We start from the raw sequence: 20,712 nt of genomic DNA, 5'->3' as shown, positions 1-20,712 counted from the left end.
TACCCTTGCCAGTCCCCCGACATTAAGGGGTAATTTTATCAGGGCCAATCAACCTAATCTGCTCATCTTTGGTTTGTGGGAGGAAACCGGAGCACCCGGAGGAAACCTACGTAGACATGTGGAGAACGTGCAAACTCCGCACAGTCACCCGAGGCTGGAATTCAATCCGGGTCCCTGGCGTGAGGCCACAGTGCTGACCATTGCGCCAATGTGTGCTCCCAAGATGTCATTATTCAATAAATATCAACCATGTTTTCAGGTACCCCAAAGCTTTCAGAACAACTTTTCAGGATCAATAACTTCTCTGAATACTAGAACATTAAGGATGATAATGGCAGAGTTTATGAAAAGATTCTACAAATAGTTCTACATAGATTGAGCATTTTTATGGCAGTATGGAGAAGAAATCAATAATTTAATGATCCAAAGCAGTAAATTGAGTCTGAATGAAAATAACAGTCATCGGTCAACATTAATGTTATTTTTCCCAACAAAGGAAAATTACATATATTGCAACATCATTTGTTTCTTCCCTATAATAACTCCATTGCTGCTGAAAAACCTCATTAATTAAATTGTTACTTCCAGACTCAGCCATTCGAACCTTGCTGTTCTTATGAGATCAATCTTACACAATCTGTATCACATCAGAACTTCAACAGCACTGTACTTTGCCATCCTATCATTCTTGCCTTTGTAAATATCTTGGTCCCACAATGCATTAAATTCATACTCCTTTTACTTATCTAGTCATATATCTACTTACTTCTCCAACCTTCTATTGCTCTCTGCATTTCTATGACTTCGGAGTTTCCTGCTTTTGTTTCATCTCTGAGTTTTTAAACCACATGAACCACATTCTGAATGCCTTCTAAATCCTCTATTTGCTAACTCTTTGTTTTTGTTTAAACGCATCTTCAAACTTGTATCTTTAAGCACATTTTTGATCACTTTCTTTTAAATTTCTTCCCACCACTGTTTGATTTCAGGACTGTGATGTGCTTTTGGTCACTTCTCACTTAAAGGTGCAACTTAAATGAAAATTGTGACTACATTGATCACTCTGTTGAACAAGAGAAGTCCATTTGTCTATTTTAACATTAAGTCTTAAGAAATAAGAAAAATGCCTTCTTGCATATCAAAGAATAAATACAAATGACTTGAGCAAATAAATATTGAAATCATGCATGATAATGAGTAAAAATAAAAAATGTATTTAATCTTTGGACTTACCAGTACAAAACATGCCATCACCTTTATAACCCTCTTTACACGTACATCGGTATGACCCATCTGTGTTCATGCATTCAGCAGTGGGGCTGCATTTATGGGTTCCATTTGAACACTCATCCACATCTTTGAAAGTAAAATGATACATGGTCAGTGCAAGGAACATTCACAACAACGAAATAGCTTAAGGATTCCTCAATCTATGTACAACATTCATTCATATTTTGGTTCTGATGATATTCAGCTCCATTTTGTCATCAAATGCAAAATTAATTTTTGGAGCGATCAATCTGATCTCATTTGCAATTGAGTTTGAGCATTGAAGTTCAGTCTGGAGTTTCATAATCGTTTAAAGGTAAGGACCAAGACCATGTGGATAATATTAAGGTACAACTGATCCATGATTGTAATGGTGCATCAACATAATACAAAGAAGATACTATTTGAAGTGAGATGCATGACTGTTCTACGAAGGGAGGCTTTCAATACCAAACATTTGAATTCTGGGTTAGAAACTAAGCTTAAAATCATCTCTGGTAAAAATATCTAAAATCTTGGCCTCATATGATCTGAGGCACCATGTGTATAATTATTTATTCATTTCCAGTAGAGTTGGAGTAATGGCCTTCATATTAACATTCAAATGTATTCTTTTAAAACAAGGCCAACTATTAAGAAACTGAAAACCAGCAAGCAGATCATCATGGGGTTTAGATCCAGCCCCCATCCCTCCCCAACCACCCACCATTTGTTCACAATTAAAATTTACTTGTCTTTCAATCAAAACATTCTTACCAGAACATTTGATGCCATTTCCTGACCAGCCTTCTGCGCAGGCACATTTGAAGCTTCCTGGAGTATTTGTACATATAGCATATTTGTCACAATTATGTGCACTGATCTCACATTCATTGATATCTGTAACAGAAAAAAGTAGTCAATTTAAAACAAAACGATAAGGCAATGGGTTATGTTAAAGCCTTTTTGCTCAGTGGAATGCGAACTTACACATGGGGGGAATTTTCCTGTCTCGTCCGCCACGGGAATCGTAGCAGGTGGTGGGGTGGCAGGTGAACCAGGCACAGGTCCGTTGACCTCGGGCAGGATTTTCCGGTTTTGGGGCGAGCGCAGCCGGAAAATGGGCGGCACAGTGGTTAGCACTGCTGCCTCACAGCACCAGGGACCTGGGTTCGATTCCCGGCTTGGGTCACTGTCTGTGTGGAGTCTGCACGTTCTCCCAGTGTCTGCGTGGGTTTCCTCCGGGTGCTCCGGTTTCCTCCCACAGTCTGAAAGACGTGCTCGTTAGGTGCATTGACCCGAAAAGGCGCCGGAGTGTGGCGACTAGGGGAATTTCACAGTAACTTCATTGCAGTGTTAATGTAAGCCTTACTTGTGACTAATAAATAAACTTTAACTTTAAAATCCCGCCATAGTTCTAGATCAGATTTTATTAAAGAGTTGTTTACTAAAGTTTAGTTTATTAAAGTTTAGTTTATTAAAGTGTTGCCTTTGTGAATACATTCTTAGAAGGAAAAGAACGAGGTAATAACTTGTTTCAAAAGGTTTGTGATTGTGCTACTAAATAAATGCCAAGAAGCTTGCCAAGCGCTTTTCATTACAGTAATATTATTTTTTAAAAAGTTAGATTAAATTTTCAAATGTATTGTAACAAACCAATAATGACAATAATACATAGAGTTATGAATTTCTTGATGTAATTTTTTAAGCATCATTTTATCACTATTACTGACTGACTTTATTATTCAGTTGCTACGTATTCAGTAGTTTTACTACACTTTGGTATGCGTATTATACTTTTTCCTTGTTCTTGTCGAAATGTCAACTTGCCTCCATGTAAGGAAAGATATACACATCTCAGATAATACTTGCATTTTCAAGTACATGACACATAGTTTAAAAACAAGCAAAGGGCAATTTTTTTAATCTTCCATATCAGTTTATTACTGTTGGTCAATAGATGAGGCATTTTTATCCTTCAAACATATTCACCATTTGTGCTATTCAGCCTTATATCTATCACTCTCATGAGTCATTGGCTCATGAGCCCATGGCCAATAATCAGAATCATTTTCCTTCACAAGTTTAAACTCATTTAACTCTCATGGTACAGCGAGCCAGACTGCTGTCTCTCTTGATGTCATTATTTTGGTGAAACCAAGCCATCAACATGGCTGATCCTATAGTACAGTCAAACATTTGGCCGTGAACACATGGTAATAGGCAAGTGTGTACATTACCAAATTGGTCTCAGTTACAAAATGGCAATTTTGATTTTTTTAGTTCAGATATCAGGACCATGGTATGAGTAAACTAGCTCCTGGATTTATACTTCATCTGATAGTCGCTTGGGTCTACAAATTCGTGGAACAGCAGAAATACAGGTAGTTGACTCAAGGAATCTGAATTAGAAGGCTACTAAATGAAAAGCCATAAAGTTACAGTTCAAAATGAGTCAAGCACAGAATGTCCCAGATGAAGAAACCTCTTTAATTCTAATATTTCCTTGCTGTCAATCAGTGTCGGATTTAGGCATAGGCTAAACAAGCTACAGCTTAGGGCCTCACAATCTGCAGGGGCCTCACAAAATTTCAGAAGGTTTACAATGAAGAGAACATTTAAGAGTGGATAATAGAAAAGAAAAAGAAAGAACCAGCCTGAAGAGCAACTCAAAAAATTACCAAAATCTATGAGAGACATCAAGCCAGCCAAATGATAAATATGTAATCAGTAAATGCATTCATTTGAAAATAATTTGTATTTTTCACTTTAAATACCTTGCTATTAAATAATTAAAAGGCATAATTATGTTTTCAATTTTTTTGTGGCGACCCAAGGTCCTGTTTTGGTATGCACCTTTGTGAAACCTTTTGGTGTAACTTTTTAACAAGAGGCCTCCAAGCTTTATATAGCTTAGGGCCTCACCAAGTCTAAATCCAACACTGCTGTCAATAGGTCCTGACAGGCACATTTCAGTACTTAATTTCAAACAGTCCAGCAGCTGTGCTGAAGCAGGTCTGAAATTCTTTGGGACTAAAGGTAATGGCTTGTTAATTGGTATATAAAGAATCCAAAATTCCAGCATCTGTGGCAGCAAAGCAAAAAATACTCTGTATCTTACTTGATTGAGACTATACCTTCAGAAGAAATAAAATTTTACTTTGTATCATTTAGTGAAATGAAGATCGATTTTGAGAAAGTTTTATCCTTTACAACTCTAATCTTGTTCCATTACTGCATCATTGTTTAAAATTCAAACATTAGAAAGCGTTTGTCAAAGAAGCCATTTTAAACAGAGACTTCAGGCATGATTTTCTTATCCTGCTGGTCAAGTAGCGTAGCTGGATGGGAAACCTGAACGGGAACCAAAAAATCCAATCTGCACCCGATGTCTGGCAGGTCATCTTCCTGGGTCACTTTTTGTGATGTGGTCAGTCTCACGGCCGGGAAGGGCGCGAGGCTGATTTTAATATTCATAAGCCTATTTCAATCTGTTCAGCTAGCTCCAAACGCTATTGTCTAGGCTCAGTTGCCTTTACGACCAAACCGGCGGAGGTTCTCACCAGCGAGGATCACACTTGGTCCCTACCAACGGGGACCAAACCTGATGGCCTTGCCAGTGGGACCAGAGGCCATTGAGGACCCCTGCGTGGTTGGGGACAGGGCCAGATGGGGAGGAGCCAGCCGGTAGGAGGGGAGGGTAGGGAGGAAACTCTGCATTGGGGGATGGGAGTTGGTGGCAGAGCCGGCGATCGGGGAGTGACCGGGGGGGGGGGTGTGTGTGTGTGTGTGTGTGTGTGCATGGAGAGGAGGAGGAGGCGTGAAACTCCCTATAAGCAGAGCGGGAAAACTGTGTGGGGTACTTCACTGAAAAAGACAGAATGAAACTCCAGTTTTCACACTATTGTGACACTTAGAAATCCCCCCTTTCCCTCTGTTATAGATCACAAACAGTAAACATTTCTAAGTGAACCAAAGGGTTTTATCATCCTGATATTTAATGTTGGATAGGCAAGTCAATATTTACAATTCCATGACTGAAGCACAGTAATACTTTTGATTCATTTGCACCAATGATTTTGGGTGTGCTTGGATATTAATAACAAGTCTGTACATTGCAAAATTAATTGTTCTATATACATGCATTGACACATGTTTTAAATCTACAATCTTCCATTAATGCCACAACTCTCACGTGATTGTTTCACAATTAAGACATTAAGTTGAGAGGTATTACGAGGAGGGACTAAGCACTAAATTGTGTAGAAATTTAAGCATCTGGGTTTGACCAAATCCAAAAAATAGGCAGAGCTTGGTGAGGCTTTAGCAAAAACAGGATTTAGTATGATGGTGTTTCCCGATTCGTTCCAGATTTTCAGCCCACGTCACTGTTTTCTCTGACAGAGAACGCGGTCTGGAAATTGCCCCCGTTAACTCGGTTTCTCTCTCCACAGATGCTGCCAAACCTGCTGAGAAATAATTTGCACTTGATTGATACCCTATCCACCATCTTCAACATCCACTCCCTCCACCACCAACGCACAGTAGCAGCAGTATATTCCATCTACTAAATACATCGTAGCAACTCACCAAGGCTTGGGCGGCACGGTGGCACAGTGGTTAGCACTGCTGCCACACAGCGCCAGGGATCCGGGTTTGATTCCTTAGAGAGTACCCCTGTAGCTAGCTAGGGATGGTAGAAAGATTATGGCCACAATTTCCACTGTCACTTCTCTCAGAATCCATATGCAAATACATATGTATCCCATCATACCCTGGAGCGGTCACGCGACACCAGGTTATCGTCCACCGGGTTTATTTGAAATCACAAGGTTTCGGAGTGCTGCTCCTTTGTCAGGTGCCTGCGCGCCTCTATTCACTTCACCTGACAAAGGAGCAATGCTCTGAAAGCTTGTGCTCTGCTCTAAACTGCTGACGAAGGGTAATCCAGACTCAAAACGTTGGCTCTATTCTCTCCCCACAGATGCTGTCAGATTTGCTGAGATTTTACAGCATTTTCTGTTGGACTGTAACCAGATGTCGTGTGGCCTCTCATCTTGTCCACCCCAGTCCAACACCAGCATCTCTGCATCATTATACCTTGATGACTTACCAATTTTAAATATAGCCAGCCTATCTAACATGTACTCTATCAATTGTTAGTCCATCCAGTAATATATAATTCATCAGTTGGATTATTTTATAAAATCATTCTTTTCTGTGCTGTTAAAAATGGAAAATTGCTGAGGTAATAAATGGTTCAGCTAGTCACCTGATGCCTTGCATAGGTTTCAAGGTAACAATGGCCACGGGATGTCTGGTCCAGCTAACTCCAAACAAAGGAAAGTCTTCACAGGTCATAATCTCCTATATAATGATGTTAATGGCCAAAGCATTAGAGTTTTAACACAAGTGTCTCAAGAAGAGACAGATTTGAAACCAGTGTCTCCTAGAACAAAGGAATCCTAACTCTAATTAAACACCTCAAGATTCCAGTATATGGGAATAGATTGCTCGTGTCCAACATCAAGGAGGTATGTAAAATGACCTCTCCCAAGCAGCACTGTGATATCCTGTGTTGTAACCAAATTCTGGTAATTACTGTCTGACCTCTCAATGTGAAGAGAGCTCTAGGCAACAGCCTATGCTGCCTACCATCAAGCTGCTGGCAAAAGAAAGAACTGAACCCTCATTAAACCTGCCAACTACTGGAACCTTGGAATCTATGCCTCCCAATTGACTCATTGGTGTCTTCTCCTATCGTGCAAGCCTCGCTCTGGGAAAGAGAGCGGCATTCTACAATCAGCCAACCTCCCCTCAGTAGAAACATTCCTGCAGACTGATACTTAAAACTGTGAAACTGATACTGTGACGAAGGGTCATTCTGACGTTGGCTCTATTCTCTCTCCACAGATGCTGTCAGACCTGCTGAGCTTTTCCAGCATTTTCTGTTTTTGTTTCAGATTCCAGCATCCACAGTATTTTGCCTTTATCTACTTGTATTTTTATTGTGGTCATGCCCTTCTTCCTTTTTCCTTATCCCTCATTTTGAGCAAGAGTAAAAAGAGATGGACTTGGCAAAACCGCTCTCGCATGTGTGTCTGTAAAAATAAACCAACCCTTTTATTTTCATGTTACCTCGAGTTTGTGGTGTGAGTCATTAATAGAGGTTGAAACATTCCCAAATTTAAGGAATTTGGGGAAAATACGCCCCAAAACATAAAGAGGGAAATCAAAAAAACAACTTTCTGTTTATGACCAGGTAGAGAGGTGCAAAGTCAGGATGGTTTAAATTGCCTCCCGCCACCACCCCCACCCCCCCATCCCTGCTTCCATGACACTTGACAAAAATAAATGCAAAGTACTCATACAGAACCTAGTCATGCCCTCTGCCTCATGCATATTGGTCTCCTTACTATCTTTTCACTATTTATTTGCATATAGAAGACTTTTGGATTTCCTTTTACATTAGATGCCTGTCTCTTCTCATACTCCTCTTTTTCTCCCTATTTTATATATGTCTACTAAATCCAGAAACTTCTACCATCCTCTTACTGGAGCGTAAAGGTAGAAAACAGAGAGCTATTTCAATAGCCTCCAATTGTCTTTTTAGTAAATATAATTCAGTCCCTCACTCAATTCTGTGATTTTAATCATCTGAAAGGAACATTGTTTCCTAGGCACACCATACATAAACACAATTTTTGGCTCATAATACTATTTCTTCAGTCTCCTGACCATCCTATGACATCATCTGCTCATGCCCCTCTGTTAGTTTGATAATGCTTTCAATATGTAGTTGGAATTGATCCATATTACAAATAACTCCAACATTGTACAAAGTCTCAGTCAGTTAATCATTCCAGAACCTTCACTATAATTATATTAACATGAATTATATTATTGACTACTCTGTGGGTATGTGTTCAAGTAATCAATGCAGAACAGAGTGGAGAGTATTCCACTCTTCTTCTGAAATAAAAGTTGTTGTTGTAAGGCCCAGGGAAGGATATGCACAAGGTGCTAATTACTGAGGCTTGTGCCTGCGGGGAGGGGGTCCAGGCTCAGGCAGCATGCACCCTCCCTCAGATGGCTGTCCCACCCAGCAATATGCTCTCATACAAGTCTGCAATGGGTACTCTGTTCTGGTTTAAAATTCCAGTGGTCAAGGTCCGGTTGTCTGGAGTGAAAGCCCAAATTCATGTAGCTATTTGTTCTGACAGTCAGGGTGCACTTTGAGTGATATAGTCCGTGTTTGCCCTTTGCTATACTATCGCTCTCCCTCACAGGCACCGTCACCACTAAAGGACTCCATAGGCTATTTTCAGAGCATGCTCTCCCTCCAGGGGTGATTGAAATGTCTTCACCCAAGTTTAGTGAAGTAAAGATGCAGGTAACTTTTGTGGGATTAATTCCCTCTTGCACAATTGCCTCTGGTTTATTACAATAGTGTGATGACCACATCAGAGGTTATTTGCTGAGTATGTCAAATTCCAGAGGAAAAGATGACTTTCTGTTCTAAACTCTCTTTTTGTATTCCGAAATGAGAATAAACCTACTGATCCAATAGCATAGAATTCCAACACAACTTTTGGAATTTTCAAGTAGATTTAAAAGATTTATTAACAAGAAAAGAAAATTTAAAAACACAAGATTAAAGTTACACCATGATGACAGTTTTACTAAATATCACTTGGTCAGAATACCAAGTAAATACCTTCTTACTTTTATAGATTTAACTATAAGAATCCTAGAATATTACCCAACACAGAATTGCTACCAGTTTAATAAGGATATACCACACAACTTCTCACTCACTTCCACTCTGTTGTGGAAATCCAAGAATACCAAGGAACATAATCGCTTTCTGTACAAAGACTTTTCTGGCTTGACTGGATGGTTGTTTCAAACTTTGCACCTTCTCCCAAAACAGAACTGTTCCCAATTCAAGATCAACATTTTGCGAGTATCCTTTCTCCCAACCATAGGTGGGGGGAAACCTCGTTAATGAAAAAAAACAGGCATATCAGAAGCACCATTTCCGAAGGTGATGTCTTCAGAACAGATGTGACAGAAGTGGAGAAACTGGGAGAATGGGATGGAATCCTTACAGGGATCAGGATATGTCCATTATACCCTGGTCCACTCCTCCATCACACCCAACTCCACATCTCCTTCTCAAGGAACCTTCCCTTGAAATTGCATAAGGTTTAACACCTGGCCCTGGACTTCCTCACCATTCAAAAGCCCAAACATTCCTTTCAGGTTAGCAGCGTTTCATTTTTACTTGCTTCAATTTGGCCCTGTATTTGCTGTTTGAAATGTGATCTCCTCTACATTGGGAAGATTAAATGCAGACTCGGGTGACAATTATTTTCTTTCATTTTTCTCAGCATTCAAAGAACAACAAAGAACAATACAGCACAGGAACAGGCCCTTCGGCCCTCCAAGCCCGCGCCGCTCCCCGGTCCAGGATTGAATCCTGAATCCAGGATCCCCGCCCAATTTTCCAGCCTATCTACATACCAATATCCTATCCACCGAGCTGTCCCTCACAGCTACGATGCTTTGTTCATTACAACCTATTAACTTACCCCCACCCCCCCATTCCAGACCATGTGATCTCCAGGGAGAGGCGAAAACCCAGAGTGAAAAACCCCAGGGCCAATATGGGGAAAAAAAATCTGGGAAATTCCTCTCCGACCCCCTGAGGCGATCGAAACGAGTCCAGGAGATCACAATGGCCCTGATCACAAAATGCTTCCCAACCCTAGTCATTTCCACTTCCACGAACACCATATGAATTCCCTGCCCCCGAGACAGGTTCCCAACTATCCGCAGTCTCACTCTGTACTGGCACCAGCAAGATGATCATAGAATGAAGCCTTGAAACGAGAAACCAGGAACAATTAGCCCGCGCCGCTCCCTGGTCCAAACTAGACCACTCTTTTGTATCCCTCCATTCCCACTCCGTTCATATAGCTGTCTAGATAAGTCTTAAACGTTCCCAGTGTGTCCGCCTCCACCACCTTGCCCGGCAACCCATTCCAGGCCCCTACGACCCTCTGTGTGAAATATGTCCTTCTGATATCTGTGTTAAACCTCCCCCCCTTCACCTTGAACCTATGACCCCTCGTGAACGTCACCACCGACCCGGGGAAAAGCTTCCCACCGTTCACCCTATCTATGCCTTTCATAATTTTATACACCTCTATTAAGTCTCCCCTCATCCTCCGTCTTTCCAAGGAGAACAACCCCAGTTTCCCCAATCTCTCCTCATAACCAAGCCCCTCCATACCAGGCAACATCCTGGTAAACCTCCTCTGTACTCTCTCCAAAGCCTCCACATCCTTCTGGTAGTGTGGCGACCAGAACTGGACGCAGTATTCCAAATGCGGCCGAACCAACGTTCTATACATCTGCAACATCAGACCCCAACTTTTATACTCTATGCCCCGTCCTATAAAGGCAAGCATGCCATATGCCTTCTTCACCACCTTCTCCACCTGTGACGTCACCTTCAAAGATCTGTGGACTTGCACACCCAGGTCCCTCTGCGTCTCTACACCCTTTATGGTTCTTCCATTTATCGTGTAGCTCCTCCCTACATTATTCCCACCAAAATGCATCACTTCGCATTTATCAGGATTGAACTCCATCTGCCATTTCCTTGCCCAAATTTCCAGCCTATCTATATCCTTCTGTAGCCTCTGACAATGTTCCTCACTATCTGCAAGTCCTGCCAGTTTTGTGTCGTCCGCAAACTTACTGATCACCCCAGTTACTCCTTCTTCCAGATCATTTATATAAATCACAAACAGCAGAGGTCCCAATACAGAGCCCTGCGGTACACCACTAGTCACAGGCCTCCAGCCGGAAAAAGACCCTTCCACTACCACCCTCTGTCTTCTATGACCAAGCCAGTTCTCCACCCATCTAGCCACCTCCCCCTTTATCCCATGGGATCCAACTTTTTTCACTAGCCTACCATGAGGGACTTTGTCAAATGCTTTACTAAAGTCCATATAGACAACATCCACAGCCCTTCCTTCGTCCACCATTTTGGTCACTTCTTCAAAAAACACCACCAGGTTCGTGAGGCATGACCTCCCTCTCACAAAACCATGTTGACTATCGTTAATGAGTTTATTCCTTTCTAAATGCGCATACATCCTATCTTTAAGAATCTTCTCCAACAACTTCCCCACCACGGACGTCAAGCTCACCGGCCTATAATTACCCGGGTTATCCTTCCTACCCTTCTTAACTAACGGGACCACATTGGCTATCCTCCAATCCTCTGGGACCTCACCTGTGTCCAGTGACGAGACAAAGATTTGCGTCAGAGGCCCAACGATTTCACCTCTCGTCTCCCTGAGCAGCCTTGGATAGATTCCATCAGGCCCTGGGGATTTGTCAGTCTTTATATTCTCTAACAAACCTAACACTTCCTCCTTTGTAATGGAGATTTTCTCCAACGGTTCAACACTCCCCTCCGAGACACTCCCAGTCAACACATCCCTCTCCTTAGTGAATACCGACGCAAAGTATTCATTTAGGATCTCCCCTACCTCTTTGGGCTCCAAGCATAAGTCCCCACTTTTGTCCCTGAGAGGTCCGATTTTTTCCCTAACAACCCTTTTGTTCCTAACGTATGAATAAAATGCCTTGGGATTCTCCTTAATCCTGTCTGCCAAGAACATTTCGTGACCCCTTTTTGCTCTTCTAATTCCCCGTTTGAGTATTTTCCTACTTTCATTATACTCATCCAGAGCTCCCTCCGTTTTTAGCTGCTTGGACCTAACATACGCCTCTCTTTTCCTTTTGACCAGTCCCTCAATTTCCCTGGTTATCCACGGTTCTCTAATCCTACCCTTCCTATCCTTCTTTTTTACAGGCACATGCTTGTCCTGTAGCCCTAACAACCGTTCCTTAAAAGACTGCCACATACCAGATGTGGATTTACCCTCAAACAGCCTCTCCCAATCAAGAGCTGCCAATTTCTGCCTGATCCCAATAAAGTTAGCCTTCCCCCAATCCAACACCTTACCCTTGGGACACCACTCATCCTTTTCCATCACTATCCTAAAGCTAACAGAATTGTGGTCACTATTTGCCACATGTTCCCCAACCAAAACTTTGAAGACCTGACCGGGCTCATTCCCCAGCACCAGGTCCAGTATAGCCCCCTCTCTAGTTGGGCTGTCCACATATTGTTCCAACGAACCCTCCTGTACACATTTTACAAATGCCTCACCATCCAGAGTCCCTGCCCTCAGCGATTTCCAGTCTATACCAGGGAAATTGAAGTCTTCCATTACACACTGTAGGTTTCATTGGTCTAGAAAGGGTACAGTGGCTCAATGGGCATGCAAGTGCCATACTTGGCAAAGGGGGAATGAGTGGTCAAATGGAATAGATAGAAGGGCAGAATTTGACATAGGTGGTGTGATGATACTGTGCCTTTAAGAAATGTATTTTAATCATGCTTCTTTGCAGGTTTTTCAAGCAGTTCCTTTGCAAGCTTTTATTGGCACTGTTTTGTCTGTGGCCGGTGTCCTCTAATTGTTACTGAAGAAATATAATGGGCATTTTCTTTATTTTTAATCTAGACTAATGCAGTGTCCTGGGATTTTATAAGCCTTTTGAAATTGCTGGGTGGAGGATGATTAACAGGTCAGCTGCTGCCCAGGGACAGGTTTTTTTCCACAGAAAAATTCAAGGTGTTAGTTTCATTTTGCTCAGATGCTGTTTGGATATGAGCAGTGCCGGATTTAGGCATAAGCTAAACAAGCTACAGCTTAGGGCCTCACAATCTGCAGGGGCCTCACAACATTTTAGAAGGTTTATAATGAAGAGAACATTTAAGAGCGGATACCAGAAAAGAAAAAGCACCAGCTTGAAGGGCAACTCAAAAAATTACCAAAATCTACGAGAGAGATCAAGCCAGCCAAATGATAAATATGTAATCAGTAAATGCATTCATTTGAAAATAATTTGTATTTTTCACTTTAAATACCTTGCTATTAAATAATTAAACGGCATAATTATGTTTTCAATTTTTTTGTGGCGACCCAAGGTCCTGTTTTGGTACGCATCTTTGTGAGACCTTTTGGTGTAACTTTTTAACAAGAGGCCTCCAAGCTTTATATAGCTTAGGGCCTCACCAAGTCTAAATCTGGCACTGGATATGAGACAGAAATCAGTGGCTCGTGTTTTCCCCTCTCTCTGCAGTTGAAAATCCTGCTGTCAGTTAGTTGCAGTTAGAAGCAGGTGGAAGCAGGCTGTGTATCTGTCTCTCTCTCTCTCTCCAGAGGCATGCTGTAAGTTCCAGGACTGGGAGGCCTTGGAGTTTTAATCCAACATCCAAAGGACCAATTCACAGCAAGTGTTAAAAAGCTGCAAAATCTAGCATCATGTGAGCTTACTTGCTTTTTGTGCCAGGTCTGGAAAGGGGTGTATGTTTCTGGGTGTTGTTTAACTTGGAACATCTTAGTTAGCTGTTAAGGTTTATACTATATCATGGTTGTTTCTTTTGATTGGTAAAATTTATGTTGACTTTTCTTATTATATGTTAACTGTGTTCTTAAATAAACTTTGTTTGATAAAAGCTTCCTAGTGGGTCACTTGAATCATGCGTACCCATACCAAATTCAAAGGTAAAAACTTAGGGTCTAGACTATCTTTATAAAACACTTTGGAGTTTCTGGCCTGGGTCATAACAGAGGTATGAGGGGCCTTAGATGGTGGGTGGAAAGGTATAGCTTGGCATAGGGAGCATGAGGGGACATGTGTGATGGGAAGGGTAGAGTATTGCATAGGGGGCATGAAGACCATGGGCCGACATGGATGGGGCATAGGGAATGCTTGGAGGTGGAGGTTTTTAACAGGGACATAGTCCCACTGCCAGGAGGCAGGTCTTTTAAACATCTCATTCATGGAAGCCACTGTGGCTGTCTCAGCACTTCTTCCCAGGTGGGCTGGTCTGGCTCCAACCTACCCCAACTCTCCAGCAACGAAGATCCCATCTTTGTGGGCAGCTTCCCCTCAGGCAGGTAAGCCGAGCCAAGAATGAAAATCCAGGCCATGATGTTAGTGTTTCAATGTAATTTCTCACTGCTTTGCTGGTAGGTTAATTTTTAAACCAGTACATCCTTGCCAAAATTTGGTGCATGGAATTTTGACCAAATGAGAAAAGCTATTTGACTAGATATTATCAATATGTAACAAATACTAAGAAGAGGTAACTTATCCATACAAAACAAAATTGTCGTTGTGGAAAGATGTTTGTATATATAGCTAATTAAGTTAAATTAACTGCCATATGCTAAGCCAACCTTTGCTTAAATTTTAATGGTTTAACATAGGAAAAATGATAAATTACCATTTACATGGTTTATAGCTTTCACTAAGATTTCTACAATATACCTGCTATTTTGATGATGGGGTGATGGATTATTGGTGGGAGAAGGGATGCAGATTTGAAGTTATCAGATCAGTCACGATCTTTTTAAGTGCTGGAGCAAGCTCGAGGGACTGTGCCTGTTCCTTGTTTGTATATATGTTTGTATGCATGTATCTTAATGACCAACCGATAGAGGTTGTAGAGTGTTTCAAGTATCTGGGAACACAGATACCAGAAGCTAAGCTTCACAGAGAACACCAACTGTACTTTTAAAAAGGCTAGCCAACGTCTGTGTTTAATTAGAAAATGGAAAGGGTTTGGAGTGAGTTAAGATGTTTTAGAAAGGGTAAACAAAAGTCTGGTGGAGAGTATCCTAATATTCAACATCACAGTCTGGTATGGTAAACTGAGTGTGAAATATAAAAGTTAGCTTGCCAGAATTGTCAGCACTGCAGGTAAAATCATTGGTAAACAGCAGACACACCTCGATAACCTATTGAACAACGCACTTAAGAGGAAAGCTCAGACCATCAGTGAGCTCTCTCATTCTTTATATCCTCAATTTGAAAGGCTCCCTTCAGATGCTTTAGAATGCTTATTGCCAGGAAAAATCTGTTCAAGGAGGTCCTTTGTTCCCATTGCCATAAGCTTACTAAATAACATGATGTAAATTCAACCCGCTGTTTTTATTTGTTTTACTTATTCAACTGCAGTATGTGCTGTAATGGCAGAGTGCAACGTGTTATATTTGTATGGTGTGGATGTATGTTATATATGCACAAATGTATGAATGTAGATATACATGGAATATTCATTGCTTTTAAACTAATAACTGTATGATTATATGTTACACTGGTTGTGAAGCCAAAGGCAGATTTACACTTTTGCACGGACAATAAAGTTCCATTCTATGTTTATATGGTGCAGGTTTACATAGTTCAAAGATTGGTAAGGTTATTCATTTTTACTTTATGCAAAACAATTACAGCAATTGAAAAATAATGAACACGGTAGTGAAGATTGTAGTAATGATACAACCACTCTTCAAAGGAAAAAAATATCTGCTTAGATCATCTGCAAGATCAAAAGGGCCAACTTTGGCCTAAAGCTCAGAGTGTGGTTAACAGAAATTGAGTGAGGTCGTGTTTACTCCGTTTAGAATGGAAAACAAAGAGGGAAATACAAATCGGACAATTTCTGAAATAATCAAGAAAGAATTTAAGATACCAGAAATGTAAACCATGATCTGTGTTAATTGAATAATATGAGAAACATTTATGTTCTCATATTTCTTTTCATGTTTTTATGAAAACAAAACAGCACAAAATCAGTGGCTTGATGCCAATAATTAAATGCCAAAACTTCCTAAACCAGAAATAAAATGCAGACATGAAGTCCCTGTATTCAATACTTATTCAATGAGTCACTCAAGTTTATTACTGTGCCATACTTACGACTAAATAAACACAGCATGCAACAAAAATGTAGCACAAATAAGTTCTGAAAGAAAGTATGTCTGCATTTAATTTTCTCCAATGAAGTACCTGGGATTTGAATAGTCTAGAAGCACCCAGAAATTCTTTGAATTGATATTTTGTTTACTGCTAAAATTAAGATGTACTAGGACTGATATAACTTGCATGTACAATATTGAAATGTGAATAAGTGTATGTTAGTGCTGCTCAAGTCATAAGAAAGAACATGCTCTTAGTGAGGTGTTGTACTTGATGAATGCAGATGGGAGAACCTATGATACTTGCCTAATCTCCAATTAACAATCCCTTTGAGTGTACTTCCTTGTTGGGAGTTCAGGATTGGTGGATTTACTCCATAAAAAACTATGCAATATTGCAACAAATACTGAACAGCAGGCCTCAATAACCAAATACTCATTAAATGCTTAAATGTTTCTGATTCTCTAGTAGGTACTCATGAGCTGGAGTTCCAGACCTACTGTTCTCCAATCCTGTTTCTCTTACTTGAGTTTTGCCAGTTTTCAATTGGAAATAAAGCCATTTTTTTATTAATAGAGAGGGTAAGTAACACAATCTAATTTAACTCTCCAGAATTATTCATCTTATTTGTTCACAACAGAGTATTGCTTCTGGCAGCTTTGTACAGATCCCAACTCTGATCAGACCATTCTTTAGTCAGAAGATATACATTTGTAAGCATTTTAAATGCTACAAAGGCAGATTGCACAACAAGAAGTGTCAGAACACAGAAACTGCAAAGTGGCTGTCTTTATCAGAGTGCATAAAAATCTTCAGAAACTTTTCCTCCGTCTCTTTGGAAAATACTCTATTTGTATTCAATATTAATTGTATTAATTGAGGTTAAATACGTACAGGTGGAGGGCATTGATTGGATAGTTACTTAAGTACATACAGAGGTACTGACACCTACATTGAGACTGAGTGAAGTAAGGAGATCTGTAGCTGTAATGTTTCACCCTGAGCATAAATCTATCCCACGCAAAGACAGGCTTTGGTTTCTTCAGTCTCCAACTGATTATCTAGAGTATAACATTCATTTCCATTTTATTATTACTATCATTTTTATATCCCCATCGTAGGATCATTCTGGATTGCAAAGAAAACTCCTGACTTCTTTTCTCTATTGCAAAACCAGTGATTATCAATTTCTCTACCCAACTTCTGCCCTCTTGCTTCCTACAAGGAGCTCATGGAATTATTTGTGACTAAGGATTAAACTATCTGTTCAGCTGCCTCTGTCACTTCCTTCCCTTCTCCTAAGTGACAAGGTCAAACTCACCTTTTATCTTTGCTAGTATCTTGCCTATCTCCCCATGTTTGCTCTACAAGCTTATTTTGTCCATAAGACCCATCTCCTGCTCCCTCGAACCTACTCCTACTAAAATACTGACCACCCAACTTTCCTTCAAAGTTCCTATGTTAGAGGAAATTGTCAACAGTTCTCTCTCATCAAGTACTGTTCTTCCCTTCTTCAAATTTGTTGTCATAACATCTCTTGTCAGAAAACATTCAAATCCAGTCTTCGCAAAATACCATGCCATCTCCAACTTTCCTTTCCTCTCCAAAGCCCTTGAATAGGTTACCACTTCCCAAATCTGAGTTGATCTTTTCTGGAACTTCATGTTTGAATCCCTCCTATTAGATTTTGCCACAGTACTGAAAATGGCATTTATCAAAAATCACTAGAGTAGATCCTATATTACTATGACAAAGGTGTGTGTGTTCCCTCCTTGTCCTTCTCAAACAGTCTGGAGCCTTAGACATGGTTGACCACACCACCCCTCCAAAGAACTGCCACTATTATCCAGCTGAGTAGGGTTGCACTTGATTGTTTCCATTCTTATCTATCCAATCATAGCTGGAGAATCACCTGCAATGGTTTCTCCTCCCTCTCTTGTCTGCCAAAAATCTATCCTTGGCTCCTGCCTATTTCTTATCTATACTCAAATTCTCAATTACATCGTCCAAAACCACAGCATTACATTTACAAGTTCATAGAATCGTAGAATACCTACAGAAGAGACCATCCAGCTTGGCCAATCCACCTAATCCGCATATCTTTGGACTATGGGAGGAAACCCACGCAGACACGGAGAGAATGTGCATACTCCACACAGAGACCCAAGCCAGGAATCGAACCTGGGTCCATGGTGCTGTGAGGTAATAGTGCTAACCACTGTGCCACCCTTTGTCATTGAGAATTTGAGTATAGATAAGAAATAGGCAGGAGCCAAAGATAGATTTTTGGCAGACAGGAGAGGGAGGAGAAACCATTTCAAGTGATTCTCCAGCTACAATTGGATTGATAAGAATGGAAACAAGCAAGTGCAGCCCTACTTATATATACTCCCACTGCAAACTCTTTTCCTTATACATCAACTCCATTCCTTTCCCTGGCAGCTGACTAATGCTGTTTGTTACCTTGGTGTCATATTTGATGCAGATATGGGTTTCCAACCATGCATCTGCACCATAGTTAAGATCACTTATTTCCACTCTGTAACATCGCCAAACTTCACCACTGCCTCAAATCATTTGCTACCATAACCCTTATCCATGACCTTGTTACTTTTTAGACTTGACTGCTCCCATGCTCTCCTGGCTGGCCTCCCACATTCGACCATCTGTAAACTTGAGGTCATTTAAAATTCTGCTGCCATTTCTTCTCTCTCTCTCTTAGGCAGTCCCTCACAGTTGAGGATGACTTGTTAACACACAACAAAGAACAAAGAACAATACAGCACAGGAACAGGCCCTTCGGCCCTCCAAGCCCGCGCCGCTCCCCGGTCCAGGATTTAATCCTGAATCCAGGATCCCCGCCCAATTTTCCAGCCTATCTACATCCTAATATCCTATCCACCGAGCTGTCCCCCACAGCTACGATGCTTTGTTCATTACAACCTATTAACTCACCCCCACCCCCCCATTCCAGACCATGTGATCTCCAGGGAGAGGCGAAAACCCAGAGTGAAAAACCCCAGGGCCAATATGGGGAAAAAAAAATCTGGGAAATTCCTCTCCGACCCCCTGAGGCGATCGAAACGAGTCCAGGAGATCACAATGGCCCTGATCGGAAAATGCTTCCCAACCCTAGTCATTTCCACTTCCACGAGAAACAAGGAACAATTAGCCCGCGCCGCTCCCTGGTCCAAACTAGACCACTCTTTTGTATCCCTCCATTCCCACTCCGTTCATATAGCTGTCTAGATAAGTCTTAAACGTTCCCAGTGTGTCCGCCTCCACCACCTTGCCCGGCAACACATTCCAGGCCCCCACGACCCTCTGTGTGAAATATGTCCTTCTGATATCTGTGTTAAACCTCCCCTTCACCTTGAACCTATGACCCCTCGTGAACGTCACCACCGACCTGGGGAAAAGCTTCCCACCGTTCACCCTATCTATGCCTTTCATAATTTTATACACCTCTATTAAGTCTCCCCTCATCCTCCGTCTTTCCAAGGAGAACAACCCCAGTTTCCCCAATCTCTCCTCATAACCAAGCCCCTCCATACCAGGCAACATCCTGGTAAACCTCCTCTGTACTCTCTCCAAAGCCTCCACGTCCTTCTGGTAGTGTGGCGACCAGAACTGGACGCAGTATTCCAAATGCGGCCGAACCAACGTTCTATACATCTGCAACATCAGACCCCAACTCTTATACTCTATGCCCCGTCCTATAAAGGCAAGCATGCCATATGCCTTCTTCACCACCTTCTCCACCTGTGACGTCACCTTCAAAGATCTGTGGACTTGCACACCCAGGTCCCTCTGCGTCTCTACACCCTTTATGGTTCTTCCATTTATCGTGTAGCTCCTCCTTACATTATTCCCACCAAAATGCATCACTTCGCATTTATCAGAATTGAACTCCATCTGCCATTTCCTTGCCCAAACACTAAAATGAGTTCTCAGGTTAGCCATAGTCTCTGTCATAGGTGGGGCAGATTATAGTTGGAGGAGCAGGTGATTGGGGAGCACAGGCTGCCATGCACTCCTTTTGTTGTCGGCGCTTGGCTTCAGCTTGCTCTTGGCGATGAAACTTGAGGAGTTCAGCTCCTTCCCAAATGTTTTTCCTCCACTTAGGTGGTCTTTGGCTAGAGACTCTCAGGTGTTGGTAGGGATGTTGCACTCTTTCAAGGAGGCTTTGAGGGTGTTCTTGTGGTGTTTCCTCGGCCCTCCTGGGGCTTGCTTGCTGTGTTGAAGCTCTGAGTAGAATGCTTGTTTGGGAGTCTCATGCCAGGCATGCGGACAATATGGCCCACGCAGTGGAGCTGATAGCGTGTGATCAATGCTTTGATGATGGGAACGTTGGCCTGAGTGACAACACTGTCATTGGTGCGCCTAGCCTGCTAATATTTTCAGGATCTTGGGGAGGCAACGCTGGTGATATTTCTCCAGGGTTTTGAGGTGCCTGTAATACATAGTCCATGTCTCTGAGCAATAAAGGAGGATGTAGTTCAGAGCAATAGTTTGGTGCCAGATCTAAAGACCTGGTCTTCAAACACTATTTTCCTCAAGTGACCAAAGGCTGCGCTGGCACACTGAAGGCAGCGTCAGATTTCA

At 41.6% G+C, this 20,712-nt stretch overlaps 1 protein-coding gene across 1 annotated transcript in view; it reads right to left on the bottom strand.

The window, feature by feature from the left end:
• The window catches only part of fbn1 (fibrillin 1), a 413,386-nt gene that overhangs the window by 90,147 nt on the left and 302,527 nt on the right, over window positions 1-20,712 (bottom strand). The window contains exons 32-33 of the mRNA XM_078200149.1: window positions 2,026-2,148; window positions 1,234-1,356 (exon numbers count right to left, since the gene is read on the bottom strand). Coding sequence (XP_078056275.1) covers window positions 1,234-1,356; window positions 2,026-2,148 — 246 coding nt within the window. The remainder of the gene's footprint in view (window positions 1-1,233; window positions 1,357-2,025; window positions 2,149-20,712) is intronic.

This window comes from Mustelus asterias, chromosome 29 (genome assembly GCF_964213995.1).
Source record: "Mustelus asterias chromosome 29, sMusAst1.hap1.1, whole genome shotgun sequence".
Lineage (NCBI taxonomy): Eukaryota > Metazoa > Chordata > Chondrichthyes > Carcharhiniformes > Triakidae > Mustelus > Mustelus asterias.
This window is presented reverse-complemented; position numbering and strand designations above follow the sequence as displayed.